Below are 13,023 nucleotides of genomic sequence, written 5' to 3'. Positions count from 1 at the left end.
ATCCCTATACTCTGAAGAGTTTTGATCAAGAAAGGATGCTGTACTTTGTCAAAAGCTTTTTCTGCATCTATTGAGAGGCATATGATTCTTGTTCTTTCTTTTGTTAATGTATTGTATCACATTGATTGATTTGCGGATGTTGAACCAACCTTGCAGCCCAGGGATAAATCCCACTTGGTCATGGTGAATAATCCTTTTAATGTACTGTTGGATCCTATTGGCTAGTATTTTGGTGAGAATTTTTGCATCCATGTTCATCAGGGATATTGGTCTGTAATTCTCCTTTTTGATGGGGTCTTTGTCTGGTTTTGGGATCAAGGTAATGCTGGCCTCATAAAATGAGTTTGGAAGTTTTCCTTCCATTTCTATTTTTTGGCACAGTTTCAGAAGAATAGGTATTAATTCTTCTTGAAATGTTTGGTAGAATTCCCTTGGGAAGCCATCTGGCCCTGGGCTTTTGTTTTTTGGGAGATTTTTGATGACTGCTTCCATTTCCTTAGTGGTTATAGGTCTGTTCAGGTTTTCTATTTCATCCTGGTTCAGTTTTGGTAGTTGATACATCTCTAGGAATGCATCCATTTCTTCCAGGTTATCGAATTTGCTGGCATAGAGTTGCTCATAATATGTTCTTATAATTGTTTGTATTTCTTTGGTGTTGGTTGTGATCTCTCCTCTTTCAGTCATGATTTTGTTGATTTGGGTCATTTCTCTTCTCTTTTTGATAAGTCTGGCCAGGGGTTTATCAATCTTGTTAATTCTTTCAAAGAACCAGCTCCTAGTTTCATTGATCTGTTCTACTGTTCTTTTAGTTTCTATTTCATTGATTTCTGCTCTGATCTTTATTATTTCTCTTCTCCTGCTGGGTTTAGGCTTTATTTGCTGTTCTTTCTCCAGCTCCTTTCGGTGGAGGGTTAGGTTGTGTACTTGAGACCTTTCTTGTTTCTTGAGAAAGGCTTGTATTGCTATATACTTTCCTCTTAGGACTGCCTTTGCTGCATCCCAAAGATTTTGAATAGTTGTGTTTTCATTTTCATTGGTTTCCATGTATTTTTTTAATTCTTCTTTAATTTCCTGGTTGACCCATTCATTCTTCAGTAGGATGCTCTTTAGCCTCCATGTATTTGAGTTCTTTCTGACTTTCCTCTTGTGATTGAGTTCTAGTTTCAAAGCATTGTGGTCTGAAAATATGCAGGGAATGATCCCAATCTTTTGGTACCGGTTGAGACCTGATTTATGACCTAGGATGTGATCAATTCTGGAGAATGTTCCATGGGCACTAGAGAAGAATGTGTATTCCGTTGCTTTGGGGTGGAATGTTCTGAATATGTCCTGAAGTCCATTTGGTCCAGTGTCATTTAAAGTCTTTATTTCCTTGTTGATCTTTTGCTTAGACAATCTGTCCATTTCAGTGAGGGGGGTGTTAAAGTCCCCCACTATTATTGTATTGTTGTCGATGTGTTTCTTTGCTTTTGTTATTAATTGCCTTATATAATTGGCTGCTCCCATGTTAGGGGCATAGATATTTACAATTGTTAGATCTTCTTGTTGGATAGATCCTTTAAGTAGGATATAATGTCCTTCCTCATCTCTTATTACAGTCTTTGGTTTAAAATCTAATTTGTCTGATATAAGGATTGCCACCCAGCTTTCTTTTGGTGTCCATTAGCATGGTAAATGGTTTTCCACCCCCTCACTTTCAATATGGGGGTGTCTTTGGGTCTAAAATGAGTCTCTTGCAGACAGCATATCAATGGGTCTTGTTTTTTAATCCCGTCTGATAGCCTGTGTCTTTTGATTGGGGCATTTAGCCCATTTATATTCAGGGTAACTATTGAAAGATAGGAATTTAGGGCCATTGTATTGCCTGTAAGGTGACTGTTACCGTATATTGTCTGTGTTCCTTTCTGGTCTATGTTGCTTTTAGGGTCTCTCTTTGCTTAGAGGACCCCTTTCAAGATTTCCTGTAGGGCTGGTTTTGTGTTTGCAAATTCCTTTAGTTTTTGTTTGTCCTGGAAGCTTTTTATCTCTCCTTCAATTTTCAATGACAGCCTAGCTGGATAGAGTATTCTTGGCTGCATATTTTTCTCATTTAGTGCTCTGAATATATCCTGCCAGTCCTTTCTGGCCTGCCAGGTCCCTATGGATAGGTCTGTTGCCAATCTAATGTTTCTACCCTTGTAGGTTACATCTCTCTTCTCCCGAGCTGCTTTCAGGATTTTCTCTTTGTCTATGAGACTTGTAAGTTTTACTATTAGATGTCGGGGTGTTGACCTATTTTTATTGATTTTGAGAGGGGTTCTCTGTGCTTCCTGGATTTTCATGCCTGTTTCCTTCCCCAAATTAGGGAAGTTCTCTACTATAATTTGCTCCATTATACCTTCTGCCCCTCTCTCTCTTTCTTCTTCTTCTGGGATCCCAATTATTCTAATGTTGTTTCATCTTATGGTATCGCTTATCTCTCGAATTCTGCCCTCGTGATCCAGTAGTTGTTTATCTCTCTTTTTCTCAGCTTCTTTATTTTCCATCATTTCATCTTCTATATTACTGATTCTCTCTTCTGCCTCATTTATTCTAGCAGTTAGCGCCCCCATTTTTGATTGCACCTCATTAATAGCCTTTTTGATTTCTACTTGGTTGGATTTTAGTTCTTTTACTTCTCCAGAAAGGGTTTCTCTAATAACTTCCATATTTTTTTCAAGCCCAGCTAGTATCTTTAAAGTGATGATTCTGAACTCTAGATCCGACATTGTACTAATGTCTGTATTGATTAGGTTCCTGGCAGTCGGTACTACCTCTTGTTCTTTTTGTTGAGGTGATTTTTTCCATCTTGTCATTTTGTGCAGAGGAGAATAGATTAATGAGAGAACAAAATGCTAGCAGAGTAACAACGTCCCCAGAAAATATACTCTAAACAAATCAGAAAAGACCTGAAAAGATAAAGATAAAAACAAAAACAAACAAAACAACAACAACAACAACAACAAAACCAGAATGTGATCAAATATGATCAGGCTGGTATAGAGATCAGTGCCACACACTAGATTTTGGGTGTATTTTGGTCTTTTAGAAGAAAGTGACTCCCAAAATTTTAACTAAAGAAAAACTTATATATGTACAAAAATAAGGGTTGATATGATGAAGGGATGGAATATGACTGTAAAGATGGGAATTATAAAAAATTTTATAAAAGGAATTGATAAGTTGTTTGAAAAAAGAAAGAAGAGGATTTAAAAAAAGAAAAAAGAAAAAAAAGGGAGAGGATGTGATCAGGCAGGGGAATAGAAAACACCGTATACTAGAGATTTAGGGTATATTTTAATCTGTTAGAAGAAACTATCTCAAAATTTTAAAGAGAGAACAACTTATATATATAAGCCAAAAATACGGGTAACTACTGTGAAGGGATAGAATATGACTCTAAAAATGAAAAATAAAAATATTTCTTTTAAAAAAAGAGATTGATAAGATGTTGGTTGAAAAAGGAAAAAAGAAAAACTCAAAAAGAAAAGAAAAAAGACAGTTAAAAAAATTAACTTTAAAAGACTAAAGAATCATGGTAAAAAAGCCGTGAATTCTATGTGCAGTAGTCCCCTAGTGCTGGAGTTCTGCCGTTCTCATTGATCGGTAAACTTGGTCTTGGCTGGCTGTTCTCGCTGATCTTCTGGGGAGGGGCCTGTTGCCGTGGTTTCCAAATGTCTCTGCCGGAGGCGGAAGTGCCCCGCCCTTGCCCCCTCCCGGCTGAGTCATCTGCTCGGGTTTGCTCTCCGGGGCTTTTGTTCCCTGCGAGCTTTCCGTCCAGCTTTGGAGGCGGAGAGTGAGAATGGCGGCCTCCCAATCTCCGCCCCGGAGGAGCCGAGAACTCGGGGCCCCGCTCCTCAGGGAGCCCCCAGAGAAAAGCCGCCAGTCACTCCCGTCTCCCCGGTCTCCGGCCGCACCCCGTGCTCGCCCGGCCTGTGACTGCGCGTTTCTATCTCTGGCACCGACCCCGGGTGGAGTCTCCAAACCCAGCAGATCCCTGCGGTGCGCTCCCGCGCGGCTCCTCCCGGGGAGGAAGGTGAGTCTCCCCGGATCTGCCGCTTGTGGGGTCCCTGCTGGAGGAGCAGGGGCCCGACTGTGCCGCGGATCACGGTTTATGGCGCCTGGGCTCCGCCTCTGCAGCCGGCTTCCCTGCTCCGTTACCTGGGAGCTCTGCCGCCCTCAGGCACCCCCGGTCTTCCTGTGACCCCGAGGGTCCTGAGACCACACTGTCCCGGAGGGTTCCACCCCCCGCTTAGCCACCAGAGTGACGTCCCTCGGCGGAGCTGACTTTTAAAAGTTCCGACTTTGTGCTCCGCGGCTCTATCACTTGCCAGAAGCGCCGACGGAGGCCCCTCCCCCACCGTCTATCCTCCCGAATATCGCCGGGGATTCACTTCTCCGCACGTCCTACCTTCCAGAAAGTGGTCGCTTTTCTGTTCAGAGAGTTGTTGCTATTCCTTTCTTCGATCTCCTGATGGGTTTGTAGGTGTTCAGAATGGTTTGATCCCTATCCAGCTGAATTCCTGAGAGGAGACGAAATCCAGGTCTCCTACTCCTCCGCCATCTTGCTCCGCCCCTTATACAGGCTTTCTCTTTACTAGATGTGTGGGGTGTTATGTGTAATATTACTTTGAGGTTTAGACAGTTACAGACAAGGTCTCACTGAGTCTGAGAGTGGCTATATCCTGGAGAATAAGGGCATTGGATTATTTAGAAATTATTTGGAAATGAAAAGAAGAAAATATTCCAGAATAAGCCACTAAAATTCTTGGATCTGCCTGAAAGACTCTAGACCAAAGACATTAGCTTCTTCAGAAATATTGCATAACATGTGGGGGGTGGGGCATGACTGTTCTGCAGTTCAGAATGCCGAGGGCCTTGGGGACCACTGATGGGCACAGGGCTCAGGACTCTCGGCAGCATTAGAAGGGAGCCTAATGCATAGAGGAGCCCGATCACCCAGAGGTCCTATAGGGAGAAACTATGATGTCCTATGATGTGCTGGCCCTTAAGCCTGGGGTTTGGAACCAAATGTAGGGCTGCTTTCTGACCTGTTGATCAGGGCTCAGCAAACTACAGCCCACAAGCTAACAAAGTCTAGCAAAGATTTTCTAGAGAGTTGTGTTGTTTGAACAAAGTCTTGGGATTGACGATATGATCTCACTCGCTTCCTTCTTTTCTCCTCAGCCATTTGCACCGGACCTGGTCTCTTAGGTAAGATTTTTGGGGTCCTGAGAGGGAGGCCTCCAAGCTCTTGAGATGGAAAACTTGATGCTTCCTTGGGGCATGGAGAGAGGCTCTCTAGTTCAATAGAATCTGAGTAAATATCCTCTCCAGTTTCTCAGTCCAACCACTCTGTCCTATGTGGGTGGGTTTCCACCTCCAGAACCTGGTAGGAGTTTGGGTGGTGTTTCCTGCAAGGGGATTCCCTCCCACTTGGCCTCTGTGGCCTAAAACTCTTGGCCACCTCCAAGTAGCAGACGGCTTTGTCTGGGGACTCAGAAGGTATCCCACCCCCTTGTCGGCATATCTGGGAGAGGAACTTCCTTTTGCCCTCCTGGGCTCTACCACTTCCCAGCCCCAGTGCCAACCTGCATGGCTCCTTTGAACTAGAAATGCATCTACTTGTGTGCAGTGTGTGGTTTGACCAGCAGTGGGCAGGCTGGATTTCAGCCTCCACTGGCCACCTGTGTACAGAGAATAGGTCTGTCAAGAGGAAGGCTGTGATCTCGACTCAGGGGGGTTGGTCGTAGACCCTCAGCTTCTTACACATTATCCCATGGGTCTTTTTCTCTTAATGGTAGAGGCTTTACCAGAGAGGGACAGCCACAGACTCTGCAGTGGCCGTGAGGAACTCCACACCAGCAGGATGTAATTCAATTCTTTCAGCATTGCCTCTTCAGATTATTAGTCTAAAAATTAGATTACGTGGTCTTTTTTCCTGTGGTGTCCAGGGGTATCCTCACTGCTGGTACAGGGACCTCGGCTCTACAGCTTTCCCACAGCCCAGGTCACTGCTCCTCCACCCCCAGCCCTGCTCTCGAGCTGTGAGCCAACAAAGTAGGCTGAGGGCACTGCCCGGGAGGCAGCTGCCCCGAAGGCCCCTCTGCCCTTCTCTCTGGCTCTCAAATCTCTTCTCAGCTGCGTTTCCTTGACACTTAGGCTGTTTCTTTCTTACATGTTTCTTCTTTCCTGGGAGGGGTTCTAATTCTCCTTTCCATGGAAAATAAAACTCATTTAAAGCCAGAATTTTACAATTCAAAATCAGATAACATGTGCATGTAGATAGCTAGTGCTTCCTGGAGTACACAATAATGCATGTCTAAATTCAAATCTTGCAATGACCCAACTGCTATTTCTGGGTGACTCTTCTTGAGTTATGTCTGTACCCTGTAAACATAGGTGTGCAAAAATGAAAACCTTTCTTAGTTTTTTAAGTTAAATTTTAAAATCTATTTCTAGCCTCCATTCCTCACATTGCTTCCCTCAAAAAACACATGGAACCAAAGGAGACACAAAAACAAATGAACAAACCAAATGTCAACTTCCAATGCACTCTAAAATCAACCAGCTCAGTGTTTCTCACTCAGCAACTTCTTCTGGGGTTGATTCCGGGTTCTAGGGAGTTTTTGCAGAGCTGAGGCAAGGTAGATGGTGGAAGATCTGGTCCTCCAAAGTCATATTCCATTCGTGCATGTGCTTCAGTCACCCACATGTCCCATGCGGTCATAGGTGACACTGCTCGTAATGGGGTAGGCCACAGACCAGCAGTCCCGTGTGACCCCTCCATGTGCCCCAGACCTGTCTCGGTCAACTACCCCACTCCATGGAGGCATGGCCCATTCATCTCTTCTGTATCATGCTGTCATTCAAGGGCTACACATGTAGCCAACTAGCTCTTCACCTTTTGTATCTCACCCTTCCAGGCTGCTGGAGTCTTTGTGGGGTTGCCCCAGACCTCTTAAATATAATCTCCTGGAGGGCAGCAATGCTCTGAGTTCATAAACCAATACCTGGAACATAGTATATACTCAACAAAAGTGTGTTGTCTGATAGGCTCTTCTTTGCTCTCCTACAGCCATCTCCACTCTATGTCTGTGTCTTGGTGGAAGAGGGAGAGAATTTCCATTAGCTTTTTCCACCCTCAGAGTTATTATCAGGAAGCAGAATCATGTACTGGATTCCTCAGAACATATCTGGAGGCTCTGGGGAGATTGTCTCTTACCCCAAGCCCTAGAACCCTCTAGACTAAGATTCTGACTGGTCAAGGCTCTGACCCTTCCTTCATCCACTGCTGTCTGCATTCCTCTAAGCTGGGTTCTTGAGCACAGGAAGATGTCATGAGAAACAGCAAGGATGGGTAGTGGGGGATGACGGATATTGGGAGAGAAAGAGAGTCAGGTTGGTCAGCCCAAGTTATATCTATAAAGCCAGCCTCCATCTGGCTGCCACCGGGGGAGGCAGAGTCAAGAAATGACAACACAACAGAGCACATCTCTATACTTGTATTCCGACCTGGGGCTTCCACTGCTTAGCGGTGTGAGTATATATACGTAGGTGTCTTGAAGCGGAGTTTCTTGGCAGGGTAGGTTAAGAGTGGAGCAGAATCAGAACTTAGGGATGGGGTCCTGAAGCTCCTCTCCCTCCACTTCCCTTATAAGCCCTCCATCTCAGACCCCAACATCCCACACCCTCTGGGAGTGTTGGAAGTGTTCCAAGATGCCTGAGTTCTCTCTCATCCTCCAGATGCCCATCCAAGCTCCCTTCCCTTTGGAGGGTCTTCATCCAGTGTGCGGCTGGTGGGAGGTGACCACCGCTGTGAAGGGCGGGTGGAGGTACAGCAGGCCGGCGAGTGGGGCACCGTGTGTGATGATGGCTGGGACAAGAACGATGCCGCTGTGGTGTGCCGGGAGCTGGGCTGTGGAGCCGTCAAGAGGGCAATCAGTGGTACTTCATTTGGGCCACTGACACAAGAAAATCAAAAAATCTTCATCCAAGAATTCAAATGCAATGGCATGGAAGAGAGCCTGTCTCAGTGTGAAAGGGAAAATTTTTTCGACTGCACCCACGAGGAGGACGCAGGAGCTGTATGTGGGTGTAAGTACCGTAGCCCCACACCCTCTGCCACCCAATCCGTGGACCAGAGTCACCTGTCTTAACCCCCACCATGGACTTCACACGTAGTAACTAGCTCCTCACCCTTCGTATCTCACCCTTCTCAACTGTGGGCCCGGCAGAGGAACATTATCCTCACTTAGTATTGTTCCTGCTCTTTGGATGAGGTAAAGCATTTAGCTTAGTTTCAGCCTACATGAGAGCCTGCTTCTCTCCTTCGCGCGCGCGCGCGCACACACACACACACACACACACACAAGCATGCCCAGATCCATCCACCACTAAGTGTTGGTTGAAGAGTATAACCTGTGTCTGGAACTCAGGGGAGGTATGGGGAAGAAAAGAGCTGGCAAGGTATGATGTATGTTTCCTCGTTTTTGCCCCTAAGAAAACCAAGTACAATGCATGCTCTTCCAGCTCTCAAGTGTTCCACCAATGAAATAGTGGACAAGAGATGCTCTTAGGAAACCAACACAACACTTTGCCTTCTGTGCATTAATAATCCCCTCTCTGCATGCACTTCCCACTAGACTGTGATTTGCCTGAGAGGCTGGTCCATGCCTTCTCTTTGTCACCCTGCAGACTGTTACCAGGGAAACAACTAATAAATCCTTGTGCCTGATGCTGAGATCTCATTCCTACTTCTTAGAGAGATTGAAGGTTGGGAGCACTAATTCACAATACTTGGGTGATAATGCTGATAATGAACCAGGAAGTTTTGGGGCTTGGACACATTGCGTATGTTACTATTGCATTTTATTTTTAAAAAATCAATGCAATCCCTCTACTTGCCTCTTATGAGGAACAAATGAGAATATGAATATGGAAATAATTTAAAAAACTAAAAATGTTACAGAAATAATTAATTCACTTGGAACTGAAAAATGACATTCGTTCCATTGATTCACTCATCCAACCCATTCAACAAGCATCTACTGGACAACCCTAAGCACTCTAGACACATTGTACTAAACACCAAGAACAGAGGGATGTGCCCATGGGGCTCTATTCTGGGAAGACCATGTTCTTGATTAAACAGACACCTCCTCTTTCCTTTCCCACAGTCGAAGAGAGTGTGCGGCTGGTTGATGGCCCCAAGCGCTGCCAGGGCCGAGTAGAGGTGAAGCACGAAGGGCAGTGGAAAACTGTGTGCAAAGCAAGCTGGAGCTTTCCAGCCACCAAAGTGGTATGCCGGCAGCTGGGATGTGGACGGGCCATGCTGACCCGGAAATGCTGCAACAAAGCCACCCAGGGCCAACGGCCCATCTGGATGAGAAAGGCATCATGCTCAGGAAAAGAAATCAGCCTTCAGGATTGCCCTTCTGGGGTTTGGGAAAGAAACAACTGCACCCATGATGAGGACATGTGGGTGGAATGTGAAGGTAAAGCCCATGAGTCCAGAAACTAGATTCATTCATGAATTTGGTTAAACTGGATTCCATTTAACCAATGTCTATAGACAGCTAGTGAGGCATCAAGTGACAGTGACAGTCAGTTACTCATCAATTCTTGTTATTTATTCATTCATTCATTCATTCATTTTAGAGAGAGAGAGGGAGAGCACAAGTGGGGGGAAGGGGAGAGAGAATCCCAAGGAGACTCCAGTCCGGCGATCATGGAGCCCAATGCGGGTCTCTATCTTACGACCCTGAGACCATGACCCCAGACAAAATCAAGAGTTGGGCACTTAACTGACTGAGCTATCCAGGTGCCCCTCTTGTTTTTTTAAAACGCTGACATCAATGCCTCCCTCTGTACAGGAAAATGGTTCCAGTGATAAGTAAGTGCTAGATTACTGTGAACTACTAGTATATTGAATTCTACATAATGGAGACAGAGCATGCCACTCCATGTATTGTTGAGCTCTTTAATTTAAAAAAACCATTAGGAAATCACTTATTAATATTAGATTTTTATAAATTAGAGAAGTGGAAAATCCTAGTTAAGGAAGGGACCTGGACTACACGGTCAGGCAGAGAGAAGGGGCTGTAGGTACAGAAACTCAGTGGATGGTCTCACGTGCTGATGGGATTTGAGTGTAGAGGAACCTCTCTGTCAGTCCCCCTGCCTCCCGCCACCCTCACTCCCTCCTGCACCTGCAGATCCCTTTGAACTGCAGCTGGTAGGAGGAGACAGCCGCTGCGCTGGGAGGCTGGAGGTGCTGCACAAGGGCGAGTGGGGCACTGTCTGTGACGATGGCTGGGGAGAAGAAGCCGACCAGGTGGTATGCAGGCAGCTGGGTTGTGGGGAGTCCCTCTCTCCATCTGCCAAATTCCGGAGAAGATTTGGCCCTGGGGTCGGCCGCATCTGGCTGGATGACGTTGCTTGCTCAGGGGAGGAGAGGTCTCTGGAGCAGTGCCCGCATAGGTTTTGGGGCCAACACAATTGCAACCATGCAGAGGACGTGGCTGTGGTCTGTGCAGGTAAGTCCTGGGGCAGAGTTCATGGGGACATCATGGGGGGAGGGGAGGGACGGGGGTTCCCACTAGGGTGGTCCCCTATTGTACACTTACTTCAGGGGATATGAGTGAAGCTTTTGAGCAATAAATAGAAATAATGATGATACTAATAATAAACCCCATACTGTAGACTTACTGACGTGAGAGGAAGAGAGGTTTTAAAAATTACTGGATCAACACCCTTATATTAAACATAAACAAAGTGAGACTCAGAGAAAATATACAAATTGCCAAAATCATAAAAATTGCTTTGAAATGACAGAGCAGAACTAAAGTGACTTGTCCTGACTCTGATCTCCGGGGTCATTCTCCCAGATGACCCCAACCCTCACAAACTAAGTTTAAACTATGGGAGACAGTCCTACCTCATTCTACCTGATGTCACTCCACGGATTTTAGGTGAACCTGTGGGAATGGGGCTGGGGTAGGGGGGGCTCTTGGGATGCCCAGGAAACAGAGTCATTCCAGACAGTGGGGAGACTGTAGGCCTCTTCAGGGAAGGGAAGGAGGAAGCCCTGCCCCAACTTGAGCCAGGAAATGCAAGCTCAGCCCCTGGGGGCTGAAGCCCAGCTTGATAAGCGGGCTTGGTTTAACCACGCTGCGGTGGAGCCAGGTGAGGGCTCGATGACCAGCTAGTGCCCAGAAGAGGAGAGATTTAGTCATGGAAGACTACAGTTTGAGCCCTTATCCTGCCATTTTGAGCCTCTGTAATCTTAGTCACTTAAGTACTCAGGACCTCATTGTTTTCATCTATAAAATAGAAAGGCCCTTGTCCCATTGATCATGAGTTTCATGATCGTGCGAGGGTGAGATGTGTTCATATACGGGAACACTGTTTGTGGCAGCTGGCCAAGTAAGCCCCTGGGATGCTGCACCTGACTCCGACTTGACACACATCTGCGGGGGATGTGTGTACGATTAGGGTCTGGGAGGGCCTCTCTTTCCTATACTGGGGCCCAATCTTCTTTCTTAGCCTCTTTGAGCTTGAATGAAATGATCCTTTTTGACATGTCCCATCCTTACTGTACATTCTTCTTCTCTTTACAGAACAGTAGCCTGGCCTATCTGAAGCTCAACCCAACCCCCACAGGCCCCACGTGTCCCCTACTTCTCATGGACCCTGATTGGCCTGGCCTGAGCCCCGCTCTGCCCCCCGCAGGCGTCTGAACCCTGTGCCCTGCCTTGTTCTAGAGCCACTCACTCCTGTCATTGCCTGGAGACAAGAGCTGTTGAATGCCCTCTGCCGGGGAAGATGAGCCCACAGTCACCCTGGACTCCTGTGCTGCCTCTTCCCTCGCAGCCTGGGATCCCCAGGCTGGTGCCCTGACCAGTGTGGGCCATGGCTGGGCACCACCTATGTCCGTAGAGAACATGAAAGGAACCAGACCATTACGTGGAACCTGGGGAGGAAGCTCAGAGTCTTTTAGCTCTTTTTCTCATGCTTGAGGTGATCACAACTGATAACACCTCACTGCCCTCCTGCTTCTCGGGGGCAGCACATTCTTTCAGGAGCAGGGCAGCATCCTGTAATTGTAGACGCTTTGATGGTCCTTGGAAGCAATGGTGCACCCCTCAAATGCCTGCAATAAAAATCCTTTGTTGACCCTCCAACATGGTTGCCATTTATCCAGAAGAATCTTACAAATGCATTCTAACTGACCTAGGGAAACATGTGTTGGCGACGGGGCTGCCTCCGGAAGGAGGGGAGGCTGAGGCAGAAGGAGGTTGGGGAGGCCGGAGTTGTGCCTCCTGCCAATCCGATGATACCTCTTTCACTGCATCCGCTCAGATGCTCGTGCCTGCAAGTCTGAGGCAAGGCACAGTGATGCTAAGGTCAGAACCTAATTCTAAAACTCAGCAGCCTTGCACTCTGAGGCTCAGCTGAGCACCTGCTGTATGCCTGCATTTCCGCTGCCTAATAAAGAGACCCCCCCAGTCTCTGCAGCTGCCTCCTGTGCGGTGGGCTTTTCTTGCCACCGGCAAGCAGGTGTGCCTTCCCAGCGATGGCCTTCGGAGCACCGCTGGGCAGAAGGGGACCCGCCGGCAGATCCGACCAGCCGTGTTACAGAGTCCTATCCTCCTGTCTCTTCCCTAGCATGGGAACACGGAGCACCTGGCCCGTAGTCAAGAAGAGAAGGCCTCGCCAAACATTTTGGGATCTACCTTGTTTACTCAGAGACTTTGTCTTTATCTGATCGGCTCTCTTTATCTGATGAGGGCTTCCTGATTTTCCCTACACACTAGCATCCTGTTCGCTTCACCCCATGGTAGCTGGAACCCTGAGGCCTCTGAGCAGCCTGCACCAAGCCATTGAAAAGCTATTTTACCCTCAGTGGAGCAACAGGGTTGGAATGTCACAAAAGGAACTTCAAATTCCCTCTAATTTTATATTAAAATTTCATTTATCTCCATTCCAGTACGCCCCCTGAGT

General features: G+C 46.7%; 1 protein-coding gene across 1 annotated transcript in view; it reads left to right on the top strand.

The window, feature by feature from the left end:
- Positions 1-12,203, top strand: part of CD5L (CD5 molecule like) — a 17,851-nt gene extending 5,648 nt beyond the window's left edge. Inside the window, exons 2-6 of the mRNA XM_035009476.1 lie at positions 5,206-5,232; positions 7,765-8,115; positions 9,198-9,515; positions 10,236-10,556; positions 11,640-12,203. Of these exons, the coding sequence (XP_034865367.1) occupies positions 5,206-5,232; positions 7,765-8,115; positions 9,198-9,515; positions 10,236-10,556; positions 11,640-11,647 (1,025 nt within the window). The 3' untranslated portion in view covers positions 11,648-12,203. The remainder of the gene's footprint in view (positions 1-5,205; positions 5,233-7,764; positions 8,116-9,197; positions 9,516-10,235; positions 10,557-11,639) is intronic.
- Positions 12,204-13,023: the final 820 nt, after the last annotated feature.

The sequence above is a fragment of the Mirounga leonina genome, unplaced genomic scaffold (assembly GCF_011800145.1).
Source record: "Mirounga leonina isolate KUSES-001 unplaced genomic scaffold, KU_Mleo_1.0 Mir_154, whole genome shotgun sequence".
Taxonomy (NCBI): Eukaryota; Metazoa; Chordata; class Mammalia; order Carnivora; family Phocidae; genus Mirounga; species Mirounga leonina.
This window is presented reverse-complemented; position numbering and strand designations above follow the sequence as displayed.